Source organism: Tamandua tetradactyla, chromosome 2 (assembly GCF_023851605.1).
Source record: "Tamandua tetradactyla isolate mTamTet1 chromosome 2, mTamTet1.pri, whole genome shotgun sequence".
NCBI lineage: Eukaryota > Metazoa > Chordata > Mammalia > Pilosa > Myrmecophagidae > Tamandua > Tamandua tetradactyla.
The window spans coordinates 125,499,937-125,524,257 of NC_135328.1; the positions used below are offsets into that span (position 1 = coordinate 125,499,937).

The 24,321-nt window shown below is 41.7% G+C and overlaps 1 protein-coding gene across 2 annotated transcripts in view; it reads right to left on the reverse strand.

Annotated features, from left to right (window-relative positions):
* The window catches only part of UBAC1 (UBA domain containing 1), a 52,620-nt gene that overhangs the window by 8,771 nt on the left and 19,528 nt on the right, over positions 1 to 24,321 (reverse strand). For both annotated transcript variants that reach the window (XR_013170659.1, XM_077148784.1), the window contains exons 6-9: positions 20,522 to 20,630; positions 19,544 to 19,796; positions 14,515 to 14,601; positions 13,359 to 13,497 (exon numbers count right to left, since the gene is read on the reverse strand). Coding sequence is in view for 1 of the 2 variants with exons in the window: in XM_077148784.1 (XP_077004899.1) it covers positions 13,359 to 13,497; positions 14,515 to 14,601; positions 19,544 to 19,796; positions 20,522 to 20,630 (588 nt within the window). In the remaining variant the exon portion in view is untranslated. The remainder of the gene's footprint in view (positions 1 to 13,358; positions 13,498 to 14,514; positions 14,602 to 19,543; positions 19,797 to 20,521; positions 20,631 to 24,321) is intronic.

Sequence of the window (24,321 nt, forward strand, 5' to 3'; positions counted from 1 at the left end):
GATTCCAAACAGAGTCCAGAGGTTATCCTGGAGGTTATTCTTATGCATTAAGTAGATATCACCTTGTTATCCAAGATGTAATGGAGAGGTTGGAGGGAACTGCCTGAAAATGTGGAGCTGTGTTCCAGTAACCATGTTTCTTGAAGATGATTGTATAAGATATAGCTGTCACAATGTGACTGTGTGATTGTGAAAACCTTGTGTCTGATGCTCCTTTTATCTACCTTGTCAACAGATGAGCAGAACATATGGAATAAAAATAAATAATTGGGGGAACAAATGTTAAAATAAATTTAGTTTAAAATGCTAGTGATCAATGAAAGGGTGGGGTAAAGGGTATGGTATGAAAAATTTTTTTTCTGTTTTTGTTTTATTTTTCTGTTGTCTTTTTATTTCTTTTTCTGAATTGATGCAAATGTTCTGGGAAATGATCATGACGATGAATATGCAACTATGTGATGATATTCTGAATTGCTGAGTGTATGTGTTGGGAATGTTTGTGTTTCTTTCTTGTAATTTTTTTTTAATTAATAAAAATTTAAAAAAAAAACTCAGAAATGGACAGCACAGCACTGACTGCCTGCAGCACACTAATGTAAGTCCATGAATGACGCTAAACAGGAGCGTGAGTGAGGGAGAAGGGTTGGGGGCCCCGATGGAACCAGAAGGAAAGACTGAGACAGTATAATTAAGGAATGCCTAGAGTGTACAATGACGGTGATTAAATGTACAAATCAAAAAATGTTTTTGCACGAAGAAAAATAAAGGAATGTCAGTATTATAGGGTATTGAAAATAGATGGTATATGGGAAAAATAAAGTGTCAGTGGTTGAGAGATTTCAGTTGAGAGGTTATCCTGGAGGTTCTTCTTATGCATTACATAGATATCCACATTTTAGTTTATGGGGTATTGAAGTGGATGGAGGGAGTACCTGAAACTGTGTGGGGACTCGTGAATGGACATTTGCACAGTGGTATTTCTGGCAACACTGTTCCCCATTCACAATGAATGGAGATGGCCTAAGGGTATGACTGAGGAATGAAGGGGTAACTGTGGTATATACATACAACAGACTACAGAGTGGCCATAAGAAGGAATGAAGTTGTGATGCATGCAAATAGATGAATGAACCTTAAGAGCTGCATGTTAAATGAAATGTCAGGAACAAAAAGACAAATATTATCATGCCTCAATCATATGGACTAAGTATAATAAAAATTTGGTGAACTAAAGTCGAGAGGATGGGTTATCAGATTGGGGCTTATTAAAAAGGATTCTAGATTGTAAACTCTTACAGCAGTCAAATATATTCAGAAAGTGTAACTGTTAATTTGAAATTCTGAGATACTGAGCTGTTTGTATATAACATGGTCTTTCCCAGAACCTGCGGGTATTTTTGTGACCTGAGACTTAGAGTTAGAGCTCTGAAGCTATGAAAGTCAGCAGTACCCCAAACAGGAACTGTTTAAAAAGTTGAAAAAGGGATCAGACCTTGAGTAGAGATACAAATGAAGCTGATCTGGATCTGACTAAAGTATATCAGAAGACTGGGTAAAGGATGATGATATCATCCATATTTTAAAACTTCAATTCTGTGTGACACTAAAGGGAGAAGCGTTTATTTTGGTGCAAAATTTATATTTTGGGTAGCAAATTATCTAATTTAACTTGTATGGTCAGTTTAGTTGAACACCGTAAGTACATGGAATCTTGAAAAGGGTATGAGATTTTGTTAGTTTGTCCAGGTTAGTGTAATACCCCGATAAATCCCAGAGTGATTTGGGCAAAGAATTTGCAAAGTCCCCTTGAAGGAATGGGGAGAAAGGAGGAAATATTCAACTTCCCCATTTGGAGAATTTCTGATATTCTCATAATCAGTAGGGAAAACCAAATCAATAGGTCAAGCTCTCAATCTTGGGGTTGGCCCCTATGAAACTTATTCCTGCAAGGGACAAGGCTAAGCCTACTTAAAATTAGGCCACTAGAGAACCTCTTTTGTTGCTCAGATGCAGCCTCTCTCTCTCTAAGCCAACGCAGCAGGTGAATTCCCTGCCCTCCCTCTTACATGGGACATGACTCCTGGGGCTATAAATCTCCCTGGCAATGTGGGTCAGAAAGCCTGGGATAAGCCAGGACCAGGCATCAAGAGACTGAGAAAGCCTTCTTGACTAAAAGGGGGAGGAGAGAAATGAGACAAAATAAAGTTTCAGTTTTAGTTTGAAATGCTAGTGATCAATGAAAGTGAGGAGTAGGGGTATGGCAGGTATAATCTTTTTTTTCCTGTTTTCATTTTATTTCTTTTTCTATTGTCTTTTTTTTCTTTTTCTGAATTGATGCAAATGTTCTAAGAAATGATGAATATGTAACTAAGTGATGATATTGTGAATTACTGATTATATATGTTGATGTTTGATTTGTTCTTTTTTTTTTTTTTTTTTTTTTTTTTTTTTTTTTTTTTAAAGAGAGAGGGAGGAAGGGAAGGAAAGACAGAGAGAAGGAAGGAAGGATGGAAGGAAGGAAGGGAGGAAGAAAGGGAAACATCTTTAAACATTTTCTTGTTTTATTGTATTTTGTTTGTTTGTTTGTTTTTTACATGGGCTGGGGCCGGGAATCGAACCGAGGTCCTCCGGCATGGCAGGCAAGCACTTTGCCCGCTGAGCCACCGCGGCCCGCCCGATTTGTTCTTTTTTAATAAATAAATTTTTAAAAAATGAATAGATGTGACTGTGTGATTGTGAAAACCTTGTTTGATGCTCCTTTTATCTACCATGTCAACAGACGAGTAGAACATATGGAATAAAAATAAGGAATAGGGGCAACAAATGTTAAAATAAATTTAGTTTGAAATGCTAGTGATAAATGAAAGGGAGGGGTAAGGAGTATGGCATGTATAATCTTTTTTTTCTGTTATCGGTTTATTTCTTTTTTGGTTGTCTTTTTATTTCTTTTTCTGAATTGATGCAAATGTCCTAAGAAATGATGAATATGCAACTATGTGATGATATTGAGAATTACTGATTATATATGTAGAACGGAATGATACGTTAATGTTTTTGTTTGTTCTTAATTTTTTTTAATTAATAAATAAATTTTTAAAAAATAAAAAAAGAATTTAAAAAAATAAAAAATATATATATAACAATGGAAAAAGAAAAACAAAAACTAAAACAAAAAGAAGGGGGCAACCATAAACGGTACTGGGAAACCGTTCCCCCATTTCCTCCCAGCAAATACCAAAGTAAGTTCTGAAAGGATCAAAGAAATGAACAAAATGACGAAAAAGGGAATTACATATGAGTTCCATGCAGAATTAAAGAGTACAAGATTTACAGCACGTAACAAAGCGCACACCCTTAACACACAGAGCTGTTGGCAAAGCTCCCGTGTTAATATCGCAATTGAACAACAGACAGGCACAGGCACTGCATAAACCCTCCAGTGCCACTAACTGCAGGAAACACAGACTACAAGGACTGGTATCTGCCTATCAGGGGGGAGCTGGAAGAGTGAGTGGAATGGGAATCTCACACGTATGGAGGCCATGTCAACACGTCATCAAGAGCTTTAAAATGCTGCATAGTCTTCAACTGAGCATTTTGATTTCTCTCTATTTACTCTTAGGATATAGAACTGCATGCAAAGAAACAATACAAAAGAGGCCCATCGCAGCAGTGGAACTATAAGCAACAAACTGAAAAGCAATTCAAATGACCAGAAAGAAGGGAACGATCTCTGTTAAGTAACTGATATTATATCCACAAAAAATACCTACACCTACAAATAACTGTGCTTTAAAAAGAGCAAAGACAAGAGAAAATGCATCAACTGTAATGTGAAAAAAAGAGGCATACCCAAAACAGCTCTGTCTGTCTGCGAACCTGTGAGATATGAAGACTTGCATGGAAACAGAAGGAAACACACAAACAGGAAGTGAGTGTGTGGACGAGAGGTGACTTCTCCCTGTTTTTCATCTTTTCTGCATTTTCCAAAACGAGCATTGTACTCAACCTAACACAGTGAAGGTCCCTTTTTTAAGGGCTGTTCTGGAAATGTCTCCTTAAGAGCTGGGCAGACGTGGGACTGTAAAGAAACCCAGCAGGGTGTCTGCCCCAGCACAGGCCAGACAGCCTCTTGGGAAGATGCAGTTACATGCGGGCATAGGGCAAGGGGTCTGCATGGGGACAGGACAGTTATCCTACAGAACACCACTCTAGGATGGTGACAGGTATGTGCCCAAGGCCACTACCAGCACAACTTGTCCTGCCAGAGATAAACAGATGTCTGCTCTGCTGCTGCACCAACAAGCCAGTTGGCTCGGTTCTACTTCCTTTGAATCGTGCCAGGTGCAAATGGTGGAAGCACTCAGTCTGCATGGTGTGTTTCAGATTCAATGTCAGGAAACGTCAAATGACACAATGATTTCAAAAGACAGAGAAAAGACATTCAATAAAAATATACTACACTCATGATTAAAAACGCATAACATCTAAATTTCAAGGAAAGGGGGATTTTTTTAATCTGACAAAATATTACCTTTAAAAAAAAGCCCACAGTCCACCTCTGCAAGTGAAATCATTGCCCTCCCCACTACGTGGGACATGACATCCAGGGGTGAAGGCCTCCCTGGTGGCATGGGAGAGGACTCCCAGAGATGAGTTTGGCCCTGGCACCGTGGGATCAATGGTGCCATCCTGACCAAAAGGGGGAAAGTAAATGTAACAAATATGGTGTCAGTGGCTAGGAGAGTTTAAATAGAGTCGAGAGGCTACTCTGGAGGTTGCTCTTATGCAAACTTCAGTTAGACACTGCCACCTATCATAACTTGCCAAACCCTAACCAAAACCGTTCCAGTCAACGCTAAAGAACATCTAGGGCAATATATAAGATTCTACAAAGGTTCCATGCACTAGAGCAACTTTCTCAGAAACCTACAACCTCCAGATGGGTCCCTGGACCAGATAAGTCCTGAAACCTAGAGGGCCCAGCCTCTCCAGAACATCAGCTAATTCCATCCCCCTACCCCATATTAGTGACAGACCCTTCCAACATGAAATAGTTAGAATGGGCAAAGCCCAAATACCCCTAAGAAGCGAGACAGAAAGATCAAAGGTGATGGTGGAGTTATAGAGAGAAGGTAGGGTTTAACAAACGAGTATGACTGCTGAATCATTATGATGATATCTCTTTTAGTCTACAGTATCTTAGAGCAGCTAGAAGTAAAAACCTAAGGAGCAGCTAGAAGTAAAAACCTAAAATTGTGGAATTGTTAACTTATATACCAAATTCTGAAATCTGTTCTACAACTAATTGTTGTGCTGTGCTTTGAAATTTATTGCCTTTTGTATACGTGTTATTTTCCACATAAAAGAAAAAAAAGTTGATTGTGATAATAAAAAAAAAATTATTCCTTCTAGCCTCCAATGTTCTGGAGTAGCTAAAGAGAAAAATCTGAGATAATGGTATGATAGCCCATGACTGACAAACTCAGGGGTCTGCCCTGTAACTACCTGTCGAAGAGTGCTTTGAAAACTACTGCTTTTTTCTTTCTTTGCTTTATACATATGTTATATTACACAATTTTAAAAGTTAAAAAAAAAAGTCCACAGCAAGTGTTAATCTCAAATATTAGAAAGGTTCTTGGACAGGCCCCAGGTGGTCCAGAGGAGCCTCTCAAGATCTCGAAGGGGCAGTGGAGAGCAAGAGCCCACAGTGAACATCCGGGCAGGACCAGGAGGCCCTGCAGCAGCCCTGCAGCTGACTGTGCTCGGGAGGCCTGCCTCGAGCCACGCTCAGTAGAACAGAGCTCTTGTTAAAAAGCAAACCCCTCAGATGACAAACAGAACAAGAACACCCACCGTCCTGGGTCCACCCTCACTGTACTGGAGGTGCTAACAGGCTGAGCCACATGTGGAGAAAATGAAAGAGGGGGAGGACTGGAAATAAAATTATGTCTTATTTCCACCTGGAAAACCCCAAATTCCAAGAAGAATTAACACCAATCCTGATCAAACTCTTCCAAAAAATTAAATGGAAGGAACACTACCTAACTCATTCAGTGAGGCCAATATCACCCCATAACAAAGCTAGATAAAGACACCACAAGAAAAGAAAACTGCAGACCAGTATGCCTTATGAAGGTAAACGCAAACATCCTCAACAACATATTACTAGCAAACTGAATCCAGCAGCACATTAAAAGAATTATACACCATGAGCAAGTGGGATTCATCCTAGGCAGGCAAGGGTGGTTCAAAATAAGGAAACCAATTTATGTAATACACCACATTGATAAATGAAGGAAAACCACCTGATGATCTCAGTTGGCGCAGAAAAGGTTTTTGACAAAATCCAGCACCCTTTCTTGATAAAAGCATTCAGAAAACTAGGAATAGAAAGAAACTTCCTCAAAATGACAAAGGGTGTATATGAAAAACCTACCACTAACACCACCCCAATGGTGAAAGACTGAAAGTTTCCCTCGAAGACCTGGAACAGGACCACAATCCCCACCATCATCACTGGGGTTCAACACTGTGCCTGAGGCTCTAGTTAGAGCAATTAGTCAAGAAAAAGAAACAAAAGACATCCACACTGGAAAAGGAGATGGAGATCTTTCTCTATTTTCAAATGACATGATCCTTATAAAGAAAATCCTGAAAAATCCATATCAAAGCTACTAGCACTAATAAATGAATTCAGTAAGGGGATAGCATATTAGATCAACATGCAAAAACCAGTAGTGTGTCCATATACCAACAATGAACAATCAGGAGAGGAAATCAAGAAAAAACTCCATTTATAATAGCAACTAAAAGAATCAAATATCTAGGAATAAATCTAAGGCTGTAAAGGACTTATACATGGGAAAACTACAAAACATTGAGAAAAGAAATCAAGACCTAAATAAATGGAAGAACATTCCACATTCATGGATTAGGAGACTAAGTATTGTTAAGATGTCAGTTTTACCCAAAGAGATTGACAGATTCAACACAATAGCAACTGAAGCGCCCATAGCCTCTTCGCAGAATCGGAAAAGCCAATCATCAAATTTATATGGAAGGGTAAAGGAGCTCAAATAGCCAATGCCATCTTGAAAAAGTAGAACAAAGTTAGAAGATTCATACTTTCTGACTTTAAAACTCATTACAGGGCCATGGTGGCTCAGCAGGGAAGAATGCTTGCCTGCCATGCCAGGGGACCTGGGTTCGGTTACCAGTGCCTGCCCATGTTTAAAAAAAAAAAAATCATTACAAAGCTACACTAATCAAAACAGCGTGGTTCTGAATTACAGACAAACATATAGACCAATGGGATCAAACTGAGAATGGCATAAACCGCCTATCAAAGGCCAATTATTTTTTTATTATTATTATCATGATAAAATTATGTAACAAAATCATTTTAACCATTTTAAGTGAACAATTCTTTGACATTAAGTAGACTGACAATTCTGGGCAACTTTCCAGACTATTTTCATCATCCTAAATCAAAACTCACACTCATTTAGCAATGAGTTACCTCCCCTGGTACTGGTTACCACCCCTGGTAACCAGTATTTTGCTTTCTTTCTTTGTGAATTTGCTTATTCTGATTATCTTACATAAAAGAAAGCATACAACTTTGAATGGATTGTATGGTATTTGAATATATCTCAATAAAACTGCATTAAAAAAAGAAAAAGCATACAGTATCTGTCCTTTTGTGTCTGACTCATTTTACTTTAACATGATGCCTTCACGGTTCATCCATGTTGTTGCATGTATCAGAACTACACTTCTTTTTATAGCTGAATAATAGTCCACTATGTGGGTAGACCACATTTTCCTTATCGAGTCATCTGTTAACAGACCCTTGGGTTTCTTCTACATTCTTCCACAATGAACACTGGTGTACAGATATCTGTCCAAGTCCTGCTTTCAATTCCTCTGGGCACAGATACCTAGGACTGGAATTGCTGAATCATACAGTAATTCTATATTTAACTTTCTGAGGAACAGCCAAACTGTTTTCCACAGCAGCTGCTCTATTTTACATTCCCACCAGCAGTGCATGAGGGTTCCCATTTCTCCACATCCTCGTCAACACTTGTTATTTTCAGTTTTTTAATAATAGCTATCTTAGTGGGTGTGAAGTGGTGTCTCATAGTTTTAATTTGCATTTCTCTAATGGCTAATGACGGTGTACATGTTTTCATATGCTTATTAGCCATTTGAGTAACTTTATGGAAATGTCTATTCAAATCCTTGGCCTACTTTTTAATTGGTTTGTTTACCTTTTTGTTGTTGAGTTATAGGAGCTCTTTATACATTTGGGGCATTAAACCCTTGTAAGATACCTGGTTTCCAAATATTTTCTCCTGTTTTGTAGGTTGTTTTTTCATTTTCTCGACAATGTCCTTTAATGTACAAAAGTTTTTCATTTTAATGAAGTTAGTCCATTGTATCTATTCTTTTGCTGCTTGGGCTTTTGGTGCAAAATGTAAAAATCCATTGTTACCTCAAGGTCTTAAAAGATACTTCCCTATGTTTTCCTGTAAGAATTTTACAATATTAAAATTGTAAAATTTAGATCTTATATTTAGATCATTGAACCATTCTGAATTTAATTTTTGCATATGGTGAGAGACAGGGGTCCATATTCATTATTTTGGATGTGGCTTTTTATAGACAAATGACTGAGTAGGCTGCCAAATACACTCAATGGGTAAAGGATAGTCTCTTCAACAAATGGTCCTGGGAAAACTGGAAATCCAGAGGCTAAAGAATGAAGGAGGGTCCCTACCTCCCACCACATACAAAAATAAACTCAAAATGGATCAAAGATCTAAATACAAGAATAAAACTGTAATATCCCTAAAATAAAACATAAGGAAGCATCTTCAGGGCCTTCTGTTAGGTGCTGGTTTCTTAGACTTTACACCAAAAGCATAAGCAACAAAATAAAAAATAAATGGGATTTCAACAAAATTAGAAACTACTGTGCATCACAAAAGTAAAGACAAACTTCACCATGGGAGAAAATATTTGGAAACCACATATCCACTAAGTTTAATATTCAGAATATATAAAAGAAATCCTAAAACTCAACAACAAAAAAGACAACTTATTTTAAAAAAAGGGCAGAAAACTTGAACAGACATTTTCCCAGAGAAGATATACAAATGGCCAATAAGCATATGAAAAGAAACTCGGCGACATTAGTCATCGGAGAAATGTAAACCTAAACCCCAATGTGGTAACATTTTGCACTCACTAGAATGGTCACTATTAAATAAAACTGAAAACATCAAGTGTTGGAGAGGATGTGGAGACACAGCAACACCTGATCATTGCTGACGGGCGCTTGCGGTTAGGTACAGAGTTCAACCGGTTTGTAAGAGTTGATCCTGTATTACAAAAAATGTGTCTAGATTGTTAAAAGAATTTCTACTCCAATCAGAGAAGAAAGCTGCATTAACAGTGTAACAACTCACGAACTGGGCCACATGTGAAAAGGCACAACCACTGAGGAAGACAGTTTGGCAGTTCTCTCGATAAGTACAGAATTACCCTATGACTCAGCACTCCCATTTCTAGGTACACACCCAAAAGCACTGAAAGGAAGGACTCGGAAAGATATTTACACACCAATGTTCACAGCAGTACTATTCACAATTGCCAAAAGGTGGAAACAACCCAAGTGTCCCTCAACAGGTGAACTGATAAAGAAAATGATTATTATTCAGTCATTCAAAGGCATTCATGTGACAACACGGGTGAACCCTGAAGACATGATATTGAGTGAAATTAGCCAGAAAGCTAAGGACAAATAGTGCATGATCTCACTACGAAATAATCAGAAGCAGATTCATAGATTCAGACAGGAATCAGAATAACAGGGGTGGATGGGAGAATACGGAATGGGGCGTCAATGCTTAATTGATGTGGAGTTTCTATTTGGTATGATGGAAAGTTTTCAAAATGGATGGTGGTGATGGCAGACCAGCACTGTAAGCGCAATCAACAGCACTCAGCTGTATATGTGGACTGGCTAAAGGGGGAAATTTTGGGTTGTAGGTATGTTTTTAGGATAAAAATTTTTTTAAACCACAGAACTGTACAATATGAACAGTGAACACTAATGGAAACTACGGACTACAGCAAACTGTAACTGTGATAATACTGTTTCATCAGTTTAACCAAGGTACCACATTAACGTAGGGTATTCGTCAGGAAAACTGAATGTGTGTGAAAGGTATATGAGAACTCAGCATTTTCCGCATGATTTTTCCTTAAACCTACAACTTCTCTGATAAAGAAACACTGGCGGCAACTACTACTGAAAGTGAAGGAAGGCGAAGGGGTGGCTGATGTAAGGAGGGGGGTGAAAGCTATTTAAGATGCAGTGAAATGTCCCTTCCCGTGCTGCAGGAGCCTGGAGGAATCCCCCAAAGGTGGATCTCTGGTCTGGGGGACACTGAGTGCAGCTGAGGGTAGAGCACCTACTGAAGAGAGGGGGAGGAGTGAGTGTCATCAAGTCTCATCAAGACCCTAGCCCTTTCCCAAGCTTTCAACCTCTAAGCAGGTCATAGCAGCCATCTCAGCAGTCCAAAGACACTGGATGGCCTAGGGGTTCCACGAGGAGAAGCCACATAAGCCTACCAAGCAGCCCTGAGCTGCAAAGAACACCCTCAGGCCCCGAGCCCCCCAAGCCTTGCACCTGTCCACTCTTAAGGCAAATGAAGGGTTGGAAGACAAAAGTTGAAGAACTCTCCCCTAGATCAGAACAAAAGGAGAAAGTGAGAAGAAATGCGAGGAGGCTGCAATAATGGAGGCATTTTAAGAAGGTGGGGCTGCCCGGCCCAGGAGCCATAGGAAGGAGCAAAGAAATCAAAGGGGGTGAAGTCATCAGGTCACCTAAGATATTGCTGGGGAAAGAACAAGCTTTCAGTGTGAAAGGACAACTCGGTGCCCAGCACAAGGGATAAAACCAAACTCACAGTGAGGCATGTCATCAAATTTCAGAATACAGATACAAAGAAAAATTCTACCAGCTATAGGAAGAATAAACAAGTCTTATAGGGAAAATCCAGGAACAAAATGGCTTCAGAAATCTCCTCAGCAATGGTGGAAGTCAAAGGAGAGCAGGAAAATACCTTCAAAATTCTGAAGAAAAATGATTTCCAACCTTGACTTTTGAATTCAGCCAATCAATCAACTCTGAAGACAAATTAAATACATTTTCAGGCACGCTGGGTCTTGGGAAATCTACTTCCCAAGTAACTGTCAGAGAGCTATGGAGGAAACATCCTAGCAAACGAGGGTTCAAAGATCTGAGACAGGAAGGTGGGTCGGCGTGGGAGGGAGGTGGTGAGAATCCAGAGAGGGAAGAGACCCCAGCTGGCTGGCCACACACCAGCAGCGGGCCAGGGACAGACTTCAACAGAGGACAGCACTGACAGCTCAGATGTGTCTGAATCCCTTCAGGGGAGACTGAGAAAACTGCAGCAAATTTGGGGCTGACTTACTGATAAGTGTATTAAAAAATAAACAAACAAAAAGTAAGATAATGTCTAACTTCAGAGAAAACAAAAAGTTGCTCTGTAAGGAAAAGGATTCACTTTTCAGCCCAGCTCAGTAATGCCCAGAGCTCACGTTAGATGAGTTGGGTATCGATGGGCCAATGCCATGCCACGGAATGCCATGCCATGACTGTACCGGGAAGTAGGGGCAGGAGGTGGGTAGAAGAGAACCACGGAAGTAAACAGGTGAAGCCTAGAAACAAAAGCACAAAGCAATCTTACAGGAAACTGTTTAAAGATACCAGGGTACAGGTCACAGGAGAGGGACAGAGCTGCCTCTGGGGAAGGGCTAGGAGGCAGGAAGGAGGGGCCACTGTTGATTTTAAAACAATGTGGAGAGCAAGTGAACTTAAGTTGTACATAGGTGAGGTTCTTTTTTAAAAAGCACAGAGAAGCACAAAGGGACCAACAAAAACCACAAGCTTCTGAAGAAAAGTAAGACAGGGTGAGAGGGAAGAGCAAAAGTAAATCATGGTGGGGGGCTGATACAGGGACAAATGGGCCAGCACAGAGGCCAATCTGAGGCATGACAGGGACTGCCAGGCAGCTCAGGACAAAGGTGACATGGTCGGTGCAGGTGCAGGACTCACTGGTGACAGGTACAGAACTGTCAGACCAGACCCTACCTTATACCACACACACACACAGGTATGCACGTGTGCACATACACCAATTCAAGGTAGATTACAAACCCAAATAAGAAAGACCAAATTTTCAAAAAGCCACAAATTGCAAGACCTTTGCAATACAAGTAACTGATAAAGAACCAGTGTCCAGGACCTTAAGGGCTCCTCCAAATAAAAACACCCACCCGACAGGAAAAGAGGCCCCAAGGTGACCAGACAGCCCCTCACACAGCTGAGGCCGTAAGTGGCCAATAACCATCTGAAAGGGGCCTAGTCCTAGAGCTCAGGGACACAGCTCAAAGCAGGGAGAGTCCTCTGTGCCACCGCGGCATCAGACCACCGCGCCTGGCAACCCCGGGCCCATGATCCTGGGAGCATTGCAGGCCGAGCCCTGAGCATCCAGGCCCAGAGAAATGCTCTAGGTGCACGGGGACAGGCGCACAACGTTCAGGACAGCTCTATGCGTAGCAGCGAAATTCCCAGGGAAGCAAGGCCAGCACCATCGGACAGCAGAGGCAACCAAAACCCACCAGCAGCTCCTCCCAGGAGCGACTCCGTGGCAGTCTCAGAAAAGAACACCAAAGGCGAGTCCCAGAGCCCACAGAGAACGTGAGCCTGCTTATAAAACAGCAGGAACTAGGCCACACATCATTTGGGAGTACACACACATGTAGCAGAACTCTGAAGGAATGAGAAACAAAACTTCAGATCCTGGTTACTCTCAGGGGGAGGCGCCCAGAGGCTCTCAAAGAGACTGGGTTCTCTCTTGCTGAGTGGATGGGAGACACACTTGTTTGCACTACTACTGTTATTCAAGTTACAACCAATACGTATGTATTTTTGTACACAGTGATACATTTCACAATAAAAATAAAGAAGAACCAAAGCAGTCCCTTATAAAGACTAAAAACATAGCCATAAAAACTCTTTCTTGTCACATGAAGCCCGGAGCGTCAGCACTGCCGTGATTCTCCTCACCTCGGACAGCACGCACCAGGCGGCGTGGAACAGGTGTGGCCTGCGCGGTGCGGGGCAGCTCCGGCGGGGCCTCCCGAAGGGTGCTTGGCCACACAGCAGCAGGCCATCTCTGTGGTCACTCTGTGGCTGGAACTAGACGGCAGTTGCCCCCACCCCTACCCCAGAGCCGGTATAAATAACGTGTACGTACCTAACAGTGTCTTAGGGTTGGTCAGACCCAGCTGCACAATAGGGTTATCCAGGATGGCTTGGAAGAGGGGGCTGTCGGGATCGATGCCCTTGTCCAGCTCCTCAGGAGAAGGCTTCCGGTCCCCCAGCAACCACTCGCACTGCAGACCCAAGGGTGAAAGGGGGCATTAGTTCCATCCCAAAGTGCACCGTGGGCTCCACACTCTGCCTGTCTAGGCACCACAACCTCTGTTAGTTCCTGGTAAGTCTCCCAAGCTTTTCTAATGCCAGAGACCATAACATAAAAGCAAATCTAATCTGAGAGGATCGTATGGTAGCCCATGACAAACTATGGGATCTGTCCTATAAGTACCTGTTGAAGAGGCTTTGAAAATGATTGCTTATTTATTTCTTTGCTTTGTATTTATACTATACTATACAATAAAAAAAAATTTTTTAAAAAGCAAATGTAGGTCCAGATTTAGGTGCTGTGCATGTGTGGCCAGGCTTCACAGAGAGGAAGATGTACCAACCAGGCTTCATTAGCAGGTTCTGGCCTTGAATCTCAGGTTAGTTGCTGGGCCTCCTCTAATCCCCACCTGGGGCGTCAGCATGAGCCACAGAGAAGCGTGAAGAGATAACACAACCCCACAACACACGAGGCTGAAGCAGCAACCTGAAAGGAGCCCAGGGCCTGACCGAGTGCCCGCTGCAGCTCCACAAAAAGTTCCAACACAGCTCGGCACAGACCCGCCCTCAACACTGGGCCGCCTGCATCATCTCCTCAGCCATCTGCAAGCGGTCAGTGTGGCCAGCTCACCACCGAACCCGGGCCTGGCAGGGCTCCCACCAACAGTCGGCATGTGCTCGGGGGGTGGGAATCCATGTTAGGGCAAGTCATAAAATATCTCAATAAACAAATCACACACTCCTATTTGACAGGAGCAAATAAGGTGTATATTTTAGAAAGGCAAAGTCCCAAATTCTCTCAGCCAGGTACTTATTTTGAAACTTTGACATCGTTCGAGCCATTGACCCTGTGGTTTCACCATGAAAGCAGAAGATCTGAGAGTGTGTGGGAGTAAGTGCAGCACAGGCTCCGGGCCGGCAGGCGCGGGCTACAGCGATCACGGGCGGGGATGAGCAGCCCACAGGCCTGCGCGCGGCCCAATACTCACAGCAGCGTTCTGCTGGTTGCTGTTCACTCGGAGGGCGTCCATCACCTCCTTCTCGTCGAAGCCCATCTCCATCAGGGACACGACAGCCTACAGGACACACGCGGTGGTCAAAGGCCGCGCGCCCCAGACCCAGGCAGCAAAGCTACAGAGTCGGTCACCGTGTGTGGAGTGAGCACTTCCCATCAGTGGCGTAAGCAGACGAGCCTTTAAGATAACCTCACGGGACTATTTCAGACCTATCCTTCCTCGTGCTTATTTAAACAGTTACTGGTTTTCAGTGCTCTGAACAGCAGCGACCAAAGGCGGGTAATGGACCAGACACTGCTTCTGGAAGACCAAGGCCATGGGGCTCCTGGTGGGGTCCTCAAGGGAGCCACGGGCCAGTAGGAAGGTGCTCTGCCCCCCAAGGCGCACTTCTTGGGATCCAAGAATAAGTTGTATTCGAACAAGGTCACATAAGAAAATCCAATTTAATGGAGGCAAAAATGTCATAGGAACTTGTGGAAGGAGAAAAGGAAATTATGTTCAGTTTTGTTGCCAAAAAAAAAGTTTTACAAAGAATGTCAACATGCAAGGTGTTGAAAACAGACAGTAATTCATATTTTAAAACTTTAATTTATGTGTGTTTGCTGATTTGAAAGGAGGTATGTACCCTAGAAAAGCCATGTTTTAATCCTAATCCCATTTTGTAAAGGCAGCCATTTCTTCTAATTCCTATTCAATACTGTATGTTTGAAACTTTAATTAGATCATCCCCCTGGAGATGTGACTCAATCAAGAGAGGGTATTAAATTTGATTACACAGAGCTGTAACTCTACCGATTTGGGTGAGTCTTGATTAGTTTACTGGAATCCTATAAAAGAAGAAACATTTTGGAGAAAGCAGGAGATTTGGAGAGAGCAGAGCAGAATGACATAGCCACGAGAATCAGAAAGTCTGCCAGCCAGTGACCTTTGGAGATGAAGAAGGAAAATGCATCCCAGGGAGCTTCAAGAAACAGGGGGCCAGGAGAGAAAGCTAGGAGATGATGCTGTGTTTGCCACATGCCTTTCCAGATGAGCGAGAAACCCTGACTGTTTACCATGTGCCTTCTCACTTCAGAGAGAAACCCTGAACTTCATCAGCCTTCTAACCAAGGTATCTTTCCATGGATGCCTTTGATTGGACATTTCTATAAACTTGCTTTAATTTTCACAGCCTTAGAACTATAAACTAGCAACTTACTAAATTTCCGTTTTTAAAAGCCATTCCGTTTCTCATATATTGCATTCTGGCAGTTAGCTAACTAGAACAGTGTGAAACTAAAGCAAAAAATGTTTATTTGGTACAAAATTTGTATTTTGACTAGTGCATTTCCTAATATAACTTATGTAGATAGCTTGATTGAATACCACAAGTACTTGGAATCTTGGGAACGACATGAGATTTTGTTGATCTGTCCAGAGGGATGCCCCGATGAATCCCAGAGTGATTTGATCAGTGAGTGGAAAAGTATTTGCAAAGTCCCCTTCAGGGAATGGTGAGAACAGGGAGAAATTCAACTTCTCCAAGTTGAATTCTTGATATTCTCACAAGCAGTGGGGACAACCAAAGCTATAGGTTGAGCCCCTAGTCTTAGGGTTTGTTCGTATGAAACTTAACCCCACAAAGGAGAGGTCAAGTCTACTTAAAATTAGGCCTAAGAGTCACCCCCAAGAGAGCCTCTTTTGTTGCTCAGATGTGGCCTCTCTCTCCAGCCAACACAACAAGCAAACTCACCACCCTCCCCCTGTCTATGTGGGACATGACTCCCAGGGATGTGGACTTTCCTGGCAACATGGGACAGAAATCCTAGAATGAGCTGAGACTCAGCATCAAGGGATTGAGAAAAACCCTAGAATGAGCTGAGACTCGGCATCAAGGGATTGAGAAAACCTTCTCGACCAAAAGGGGGAAGAGTGAAATGAGACAAAGTGTCAATGGCTGAGAGATTCCAGAGTCGAGAGGTTATCCTGGAGGTTATTCTTACGCATTAAGTAGGTATCACCTTGTTATTCAAGATGTAATGGAGAGGCTGGAGGGAACTGCCTGAAAATGTAGAGCTGTGTTCCAATAGCCATGTTTCTTGATGATGACTGAATAATGATATAGCTTTCACAATGTGACTGTGTGATTGTGAAAACCTTGTCTCTGATGCTCCTTTTATCTACCTTGTCAACAGACGAGTAGAACATATGGAATAAAAATAAATAACAGGGGAACAAATGTTAAAATAAATTTAGTTTGAAATGCTAGTGATCAGTGAAAGGTAGGGGTAAGGGGTATGGTATGTATTATCTTTTTTTTTCTGTTTTCGTTTTATTTCTTTTTCTGTTGTCTTTTTATTTCTTTTTTATTTTTTTTTCTGAATTGATGCAAAATGTTTTAAGAAATGATGAATATGCAACTAAGTGATGATATTGTGAATTACTGATTATATATGTAGAATGGAATGATCACGTTAATATTTTAGTTCATTTGTTAAATTTTTTTTAAATAAATAAATAAATAAAAAAGATGTAATGGAGAGGCTGGAAGGAACTGCCTGAAAACATACAGCTGTGTTCCAGTAGCCATGTTTCTTGATGATGATTGAATAATTATATAGCTTTCACAATGTGAGTGTGTGATTGTGAAAACCTTGCATCTGATGCTCCTTTTATCTACCTTGTCAACAGACACAAGTAGAACACATGGAATAAAAATAAATAATAGGGGGAACAAATGTTAAAACAGATTTAGTTTGAAATGCTAATGATCAATGAAAGTGAGGGGTAAGGGGTATGGTATGTATAATCTTTTTTCCTTCTGTTTTCATTTTATTTCTTTTTCTGTTGTCATTTCTTTTTCTGAATTGATGCAAATGTTCTAAGAAATGATGAATATGCAACTATGTGATGATATTGTGAATTACTGATTATATATGTAGAACGGAATGATCATGTGTTAATGTTTAGATCATTTGTTGTTCAATTTTTTTAATTAATAAATAAATAATAATAATAATAATAAAATAAAATTAGGCCTAAGAGTCACCCCCAAGAGAACCACTTTTGTTGCTCAGATGTGGCCTATCTCTCTCTCAGCCAATACGGCAAGTAAACTCACTGACCTTTCCCTGTCTATATGGGACAGGGGTGTGGACCTCCCTGGCTATGTGGGACAGAAATCCTAGAATGAACTGGGACTCAGCATCAAGGGATTGAGAAAACCTTCTCGACCAAAAGGGGGAAGAGGGAAATGAGACAAAATAAAGTGTCAGTGGTTGAGAAATTTCAAACACAGTTGAGAGGTTACCCTGGAGGTTATTCTTATGCATTTTATAGATATCCCCTTTTTAGTTTAAGATGTATTAGAGGTACTAAAGGGAAGTGCCTGAAACTGTTGAGCTGTGTTCCAGTAGCCATGTTTCTTGAAGATGAATGTATAATGACATAGCTTTTGCAATGTGACTGCGTGATTGTGAAAACCTTGTGTCTGACGTTCCTTTTATCTATGATATTGACAGATGAGTAAAAAATATGGATTAAAAATAAATAAATAATAGGGAGAACAAATGTTAAAATAAATTGAGTAGACTGAAATACTATTGAACAATGAAAGGGACTGGTAAGGGGTACAGAAAAAAAATTAGGGGAGCAAAGTTTAAAATCTAGTGAGTAGATGGAAATATTAGTGGTCATTGAGAGGTAGGGATAAGGGGCATGGTATGTGTGAGTTTTTTCTTCTTTCTTTTTCTGGAGTGATACAAATGTTCTAAAAATGATTGTGGTGATGAATATACTACTCTGTGATGATATTGTAAGCCACTGACAGCACACCATACATGGAATGTTTGTATGTTAAGAATGTTCATGTTTACACATTGTTTTGATTTGAAAATACAAAATAAATTAAATTTTAAAAAGTTTTAAAAATTTCATTAATTTTTCGAGGGCCTCTCTCAATCCCTGGCAGGGCAAAGCATTCCCTTTTGAAGTCCCTCAAGCCATCTCTCTCTTCAATCTTCTTGTTGTTGCAAAAGGGTTGGATTCTGCTAACCCTCAGCCATCAATGAACAGCACCCTCACTGACTGCAGGAAAGTGCACCTGGGCTGTTCTCTCAGGGTCTCAGAGGGAACCTGACAGAGAAAGACTTCAGCTAGGGCTGACAAGCAGGACGGTTGCTTTGCTGGAGCCCAGCTAGGTAAGCAGTCAGCTTGAAGTATTTTTTGCGGGGAGCTGACGCTTACCTGGGACAAAGATCTGTCTGGGGCCATGGGAAGGTTTGGTCACGGACAGTGGTGGTGGCGGCACAGCACTGTGCAGGTAGTTAACACCATTAAATTGTACAGCTGAAAGTGGTCGAATGGGACTTTTTTTACTGCATGTATGGTCCAACAATAATTTAAAAAAAAGAAAAACACCCACAGACCTATACAAGACAAAGAGTAACACTAATGTAAACTATGGACTATGGCTAGCATAATTATTATAATACTGTTTCATCAATTATAACAAATATATCACATGACCCAAGATGCTGACAACAGAAAAAACTGTGCCAGGCAGGGTATATGGGAACAGTCTGCATGCTTTTTCTGTAGACCTAGAACTGCTTTATAAAATGAATTTTAAAAAATAAGAGGGTCAGGGGCCTGCTTGGCTTCCTTTCTGCCCTGCTCACAGGCTCCCTGACGTAGTAAGTAAACCTCCAGGTCTCTGCAGCAGGGCCCTCCCACCCAACCCCACCAGGGCCTGTAACTCACAGGTACATCTCTGCGACACTCGTGATATTGAGCTCATTTTCAGGCAAATGTGGCAGCTGATTATTTAGGGAAAACAGACACCTGGCTTCAAGTGTAAGCACTTAGAAATGATCCTGGAAACTAAGGTGCACCCCCCACCTTCCCGAGTCCAAGACCAGGAGGCGACACAGCCCGCCATGGGCCATGCAGCCCTCATGCCACCTATCCATGTGGCTCCCAGCAACGACAGGACAGCTCGACCATAAAGCCCAACACCACCTACCCGAGCATCTGCCCGGAACTCCCTTTTCCTCCGAATCTTCTTGAAGATTTCCGTCAGCTCATCTCGGGCCTCCTCATCTCCTGCGCTAGCCCCGGCAGCAGCCTCCGCAGAGGCCGACTGGGAGGAGGCCGACTCGGAGGAGGCCGCAGCAGCCCCTGGAGCTTCTGGCGAGGCATGGCCTGGAAGAGGTGTGTCTATGGTTGGATCTTCCGCATGCTCAATTAACCACTCCATGGCCTGAGTTACTGACATGCTGAAAAGTAACAAGAGACGCTTTCCAACACCCCAGGCTACTTGACGAGGCCCTTACATTTCACCTGCATGCCCAAGAAAAGACTCTTCTATTTTCATAAGATTTCTGTCTGAGCTGGGGATATCTCATAAAGGAAATCTTCCAATGCTGTGAGGATTAAAACATAGGTAAGTCTGAAACACTAGTCCCTGACTCAAACTGGCCAGAACAGAGAAGCCCACGTACTAAGCAAAGGGAACCAAACGTGCGAGCTGCACAATGAGAGTTTAGGTCCAAGGCCAAAGGGAACATGACCCACAGATCATTCCCAGTTTACCGAACATTCACTCTGGATCTGAACATAGAAGGAGAGGCAAGTACTGTAAAACCAAAGCAGGATATTAAGAAAACACTACCCATCATGTCATGGGGGCAACTGACATTCTGGCCATGAAAAGGCTTAACTTTGGGTTCTTGTAAAGCAGCCTCATGTGAGAATTTACAGAACATTTATTAGGATATCACATTCCCAAAGGAATCAGATGATTTTAGAACCTTCTTAAAAGACTTTGAGAGGCCAATTAAATTAATTCTATCACACACGTTTAAGGTGGCTCTGTAAAAACTCACTCAGGAGTAATCAATCAAACACCCTGAGACAGGAGGGCGGCCCAGACCAGCGGCCCCATGAGGCCCCGCCCCAGCGCAGCTCTGGTTAGGAAAGGAAGTGGCCCCCAGGGACATACTGGTTCAGCCGAAGGGCCTTCACGGCCCTGCTCTCCGGGAAGCCCATCTCCGTGAGCTGGCGCAGAGCTGCTTCATCCACGCGCTCTTCCTCATCTTCATCCAACATGGCTGTGGATGAGACAAGAAACAGGCCGTGAGGACTTGGCTGTGTGCTCCCTTCATGCTGTTGGATTTTACTGCATCATCTGAACACCAAACATTTCTGGTCACTATCTTAAACCTAAAAAAGTACTGAGATACAACAATCAGCTCTCACTTGCATAAACCAGGAGTGATGGAATAAGCAGTTCACTAACCAAACAGCAACTAAAAGCAGAAAGGAAAGGTTCCTTCCATTGCCCTTCCCCTATGTGGGACATGATATCCAGGGATGAAGGTTTCCCTGGTGGCGTGGGAGATGACCCCCAGGGATGAGCCTGGTCCTAGCACCACGGGATCAATAATGCCATCCTGACCAAAAGTGGGAAAAGAAGAGTAACAAATAAGGTATCAATGGCTAAGAGAGTCCAAACAGAGTCAAGAGGCTACTCTGGAGGTCACAATTATACAAGCTTCAGTTAGATACTGCTACTATCATAACCTGCCAAACCCCAACCAAAACCATTCCGGCCAATCCTAAAGAATACCTAGGGCATTACATAAGATTCTCTACAAAGGTTCCACGCACTAGGGAAACTTTCCAGAAACCTACAAACTTCAAATGGGTCTCTGGACCAGATAAGTCCTGAAATGCAGAGGGGCCAGCCTTTCCAGATCATCAACTAGTTCCATTCCCTTGTCCCATATTACTGATAGCCCTTTCCAACATGAAAAAGTTAGAATGGGCATAGTCCAAATACCCCTAAAGAATGAAAGAAAGACCAAAGGTGATGGTGAAATTATACAGAGAAGGTCAGGTTTAACATATGACTATGAGTGCTGAATCAGAATATTGACACTTCTTTCAGTCTCCAGTGCCTCAGAGGCTAGAAACAAAAAACTGAAACTATGGAATTGTAACCAAACTCTGAAATCTGTTCTACAACTAATTGTTGCAATGTGCTTTGAAACTATTGCTTTTTTGTATATATGTTATTTTTCATGAAAAGGAAAAAAAAAGAGAAGATAGGATGTAACAAATGACTATGACCACTGAATCAATATACTGACATTTCTTTTGATCTCCAGTGTCTTGGAGCAGCTAGAAGAAAAAATGAAAAATCATGGAACTATAACCCATACCAAACTTTTAAATCTGTTGTATAACTATTTGTTGAAAGGTACTTGGAAAAAAAAAAAGGTAAATTTATTGCTTTCTTGTTTATATGTCATTTTTCACACTAAAAAAAAAGTTTAGAGGAGAGTGCCAAGATGGCAGCTTAGCAAGGTGTGGGATTTAGTTCGTCCTCCACAGCAGCTACTGAATAGCCAGGGACAGCAAAGAACAACTGCTGGGGCCACATCAGCGATCGGACACACAGCATACCCCATTCTGGACCAGCTGGACCGGCTGTGAGACCCCCAAAACCGTGAGTTCCCCAAGCCATGGCAGTCGGTGCCCCACCCCCTGGCTGCTTCCAAGAGGGAAAAGGAAAGGGACTTTACTAGCAGCAGGGACTGAGTGCACCTAAGCTCCAATTGTGGAATTAATTCACAAATTCTGACTACTAAAAATAGGCCCCCAGCTCAGCTGAACCTCAAATCAAAGCGGAGGTTGCTGATTTTTGCCCAGGCACAGAGGGGGCCGGTCTGATGGAAAAAGAAAGAAGGAAAAAAGAAACAGAGGGTTTTGGATTGGATAGTACATAATATTTGAAAAGGCCTGAGCCCTGAAGGAAAGGATGGGGCACACAGGATCTGAGGGTACACAAAGCAACATACCAATTTAAGCTCTTGATTGGCAAACCCGAGGAATGGGGGTCCTGCTCTGAAAAGCATTTTTCTCTTTCTTTTTTGTGGCTGTGTTTCTACGGCTTAACTACCTTTGGATACAGCTGCAAGGCTTCTTAGGCTCCTTCTGCCCCAGGCATAGGCAGAACTGAACTTGTCTGAGAGCTTGTCTGGAGCCTGTGGCTTCCCCAGGAGAGGGGTGGGGCCCAGCTCAGGTGGAATCCATCCCTCAAGGAATTCAGACCCCAGGGTCTGGAAAAGTGAAAGATTAAAGCCAGCCTACAACCTCTCCTCTGTCTCCACCACGCCCCCAGCAGGGAGAGTCTACTGAAGTTAAAGGTACCCCATCACCTTATGCTGGTGGGACCCGCAGGCAGAAAATCGCCACATACTGGGCAGGACAGGAAAAACACAGAGTCCAGAGGCTTCACAGGAAAATCTTTCAATCTGCTGGGTCTCACCTTCAGGGAAAATTGATGCAGGTGACTCTTTCCTCCTGAGAGGAGGCCAGTTTGGTCTGAGAAAACCTGGCTGAGGTCTGTAATACCTAAGTAGACCCTCCTAAGGTGGGGGGAGGGTGGGGAGGCACAATACAGGCAGGGCAAAAAACAAGAAAGCAAGAACTGAAAAATTCTGCTCTGTTAAACAAAACCTAAGCTAGTGGTCCAGAACAAGCTGAACTCAATGTCAAAGAACAGACAGACAACAAAGTCATCCAGTAAGAAAATCCTAAGTAAAAGAAGTGAAAATGATCTCCAGAATAAACTAATTAAGGTAATTAAATGCCTAGATGCCAGCAAAAACTAATAAATCACACTAGGAAAATTGAAGATATGGCCCAGTCAAAGGAACAAAACAACAATTCAAATGAGATACAGGAGCTGAAACAATTAATTCAGAATGCTTGAACAGACAGGTAAAACCTCATCAAAATATTGTGAATTACTGGTTATATATGTAGAATGGAATGATCAAAAGTTAAGAATGTTTGCATTTGTTTGGTGTTTATTGGTATTTTAAAAAACTTTTAAAAATTAAAAAAAAAGATTTTCCATAACACCTGCTTTTCTGTTCTAGGCAAAAAAATACTCAAATATAAAATGGAATTTTAAATGGGAGTGGGGGAGAAGTAAAAGGATTTATAAACAATTTCCTATTTGTGTTGTTCAACCAATGTCCCTTTAAATAATTCTTATTCTAGTAAAAACTACATGTTTTTAGGAAAAAAAAAAACACATCAAAAATCAAATCAATGAATTGAGGGAGAATATAAAGAAGGCAAACAATGAACAAAACAAAGAAATCAACAGTCTGAAATAACAAATCACAGAACTTATCGGAATGAAAGGTATAGCAGAAGAGATGAAAAAAAACAATGGAAACCTACAATGTCAGATTTCAAGAGGCAGAAGATAGGATTAATGAACTGGAGGATGGAACATCTGAAATTCAATAAGCAAAAGAAAATGTAGGGAAAAGAATGGGAAAAAATGAGAAGGGACTCAAGGAATTGAGTGACATCATGAAGTGCATGAATATACATGTTATCCCAGAAGAAAAGAAGGCAAAAGGAGGAGAAAAACTAATGGAGAAAATTATCACTGAAAATTTCCCAACTCTTATGAAAGCCTTAAAATTTCAGACCCAAGAAGTGCAGCATACCCCAAACTGAACAGATCCAAATAGACGTACTCCAAGACATTAATCAGAATGTCAGAAGTCAAAGAGAAAGAGGGAATCTTGAAAGCAGCAAGAGAAAAGCAATCCATCACATACAAGGGAAGCCCAATAAGACTATGCGTAGATTTCTCAGCAGAAACCATGGAAGCGAGAAGACGGTGGGATGATATATTTAAATTACTAAAAGAGAAAAACTGCCAACCAAGAATTCTATATCCAGGAAAACTATCCTTCAAATATGAGGGTGAAA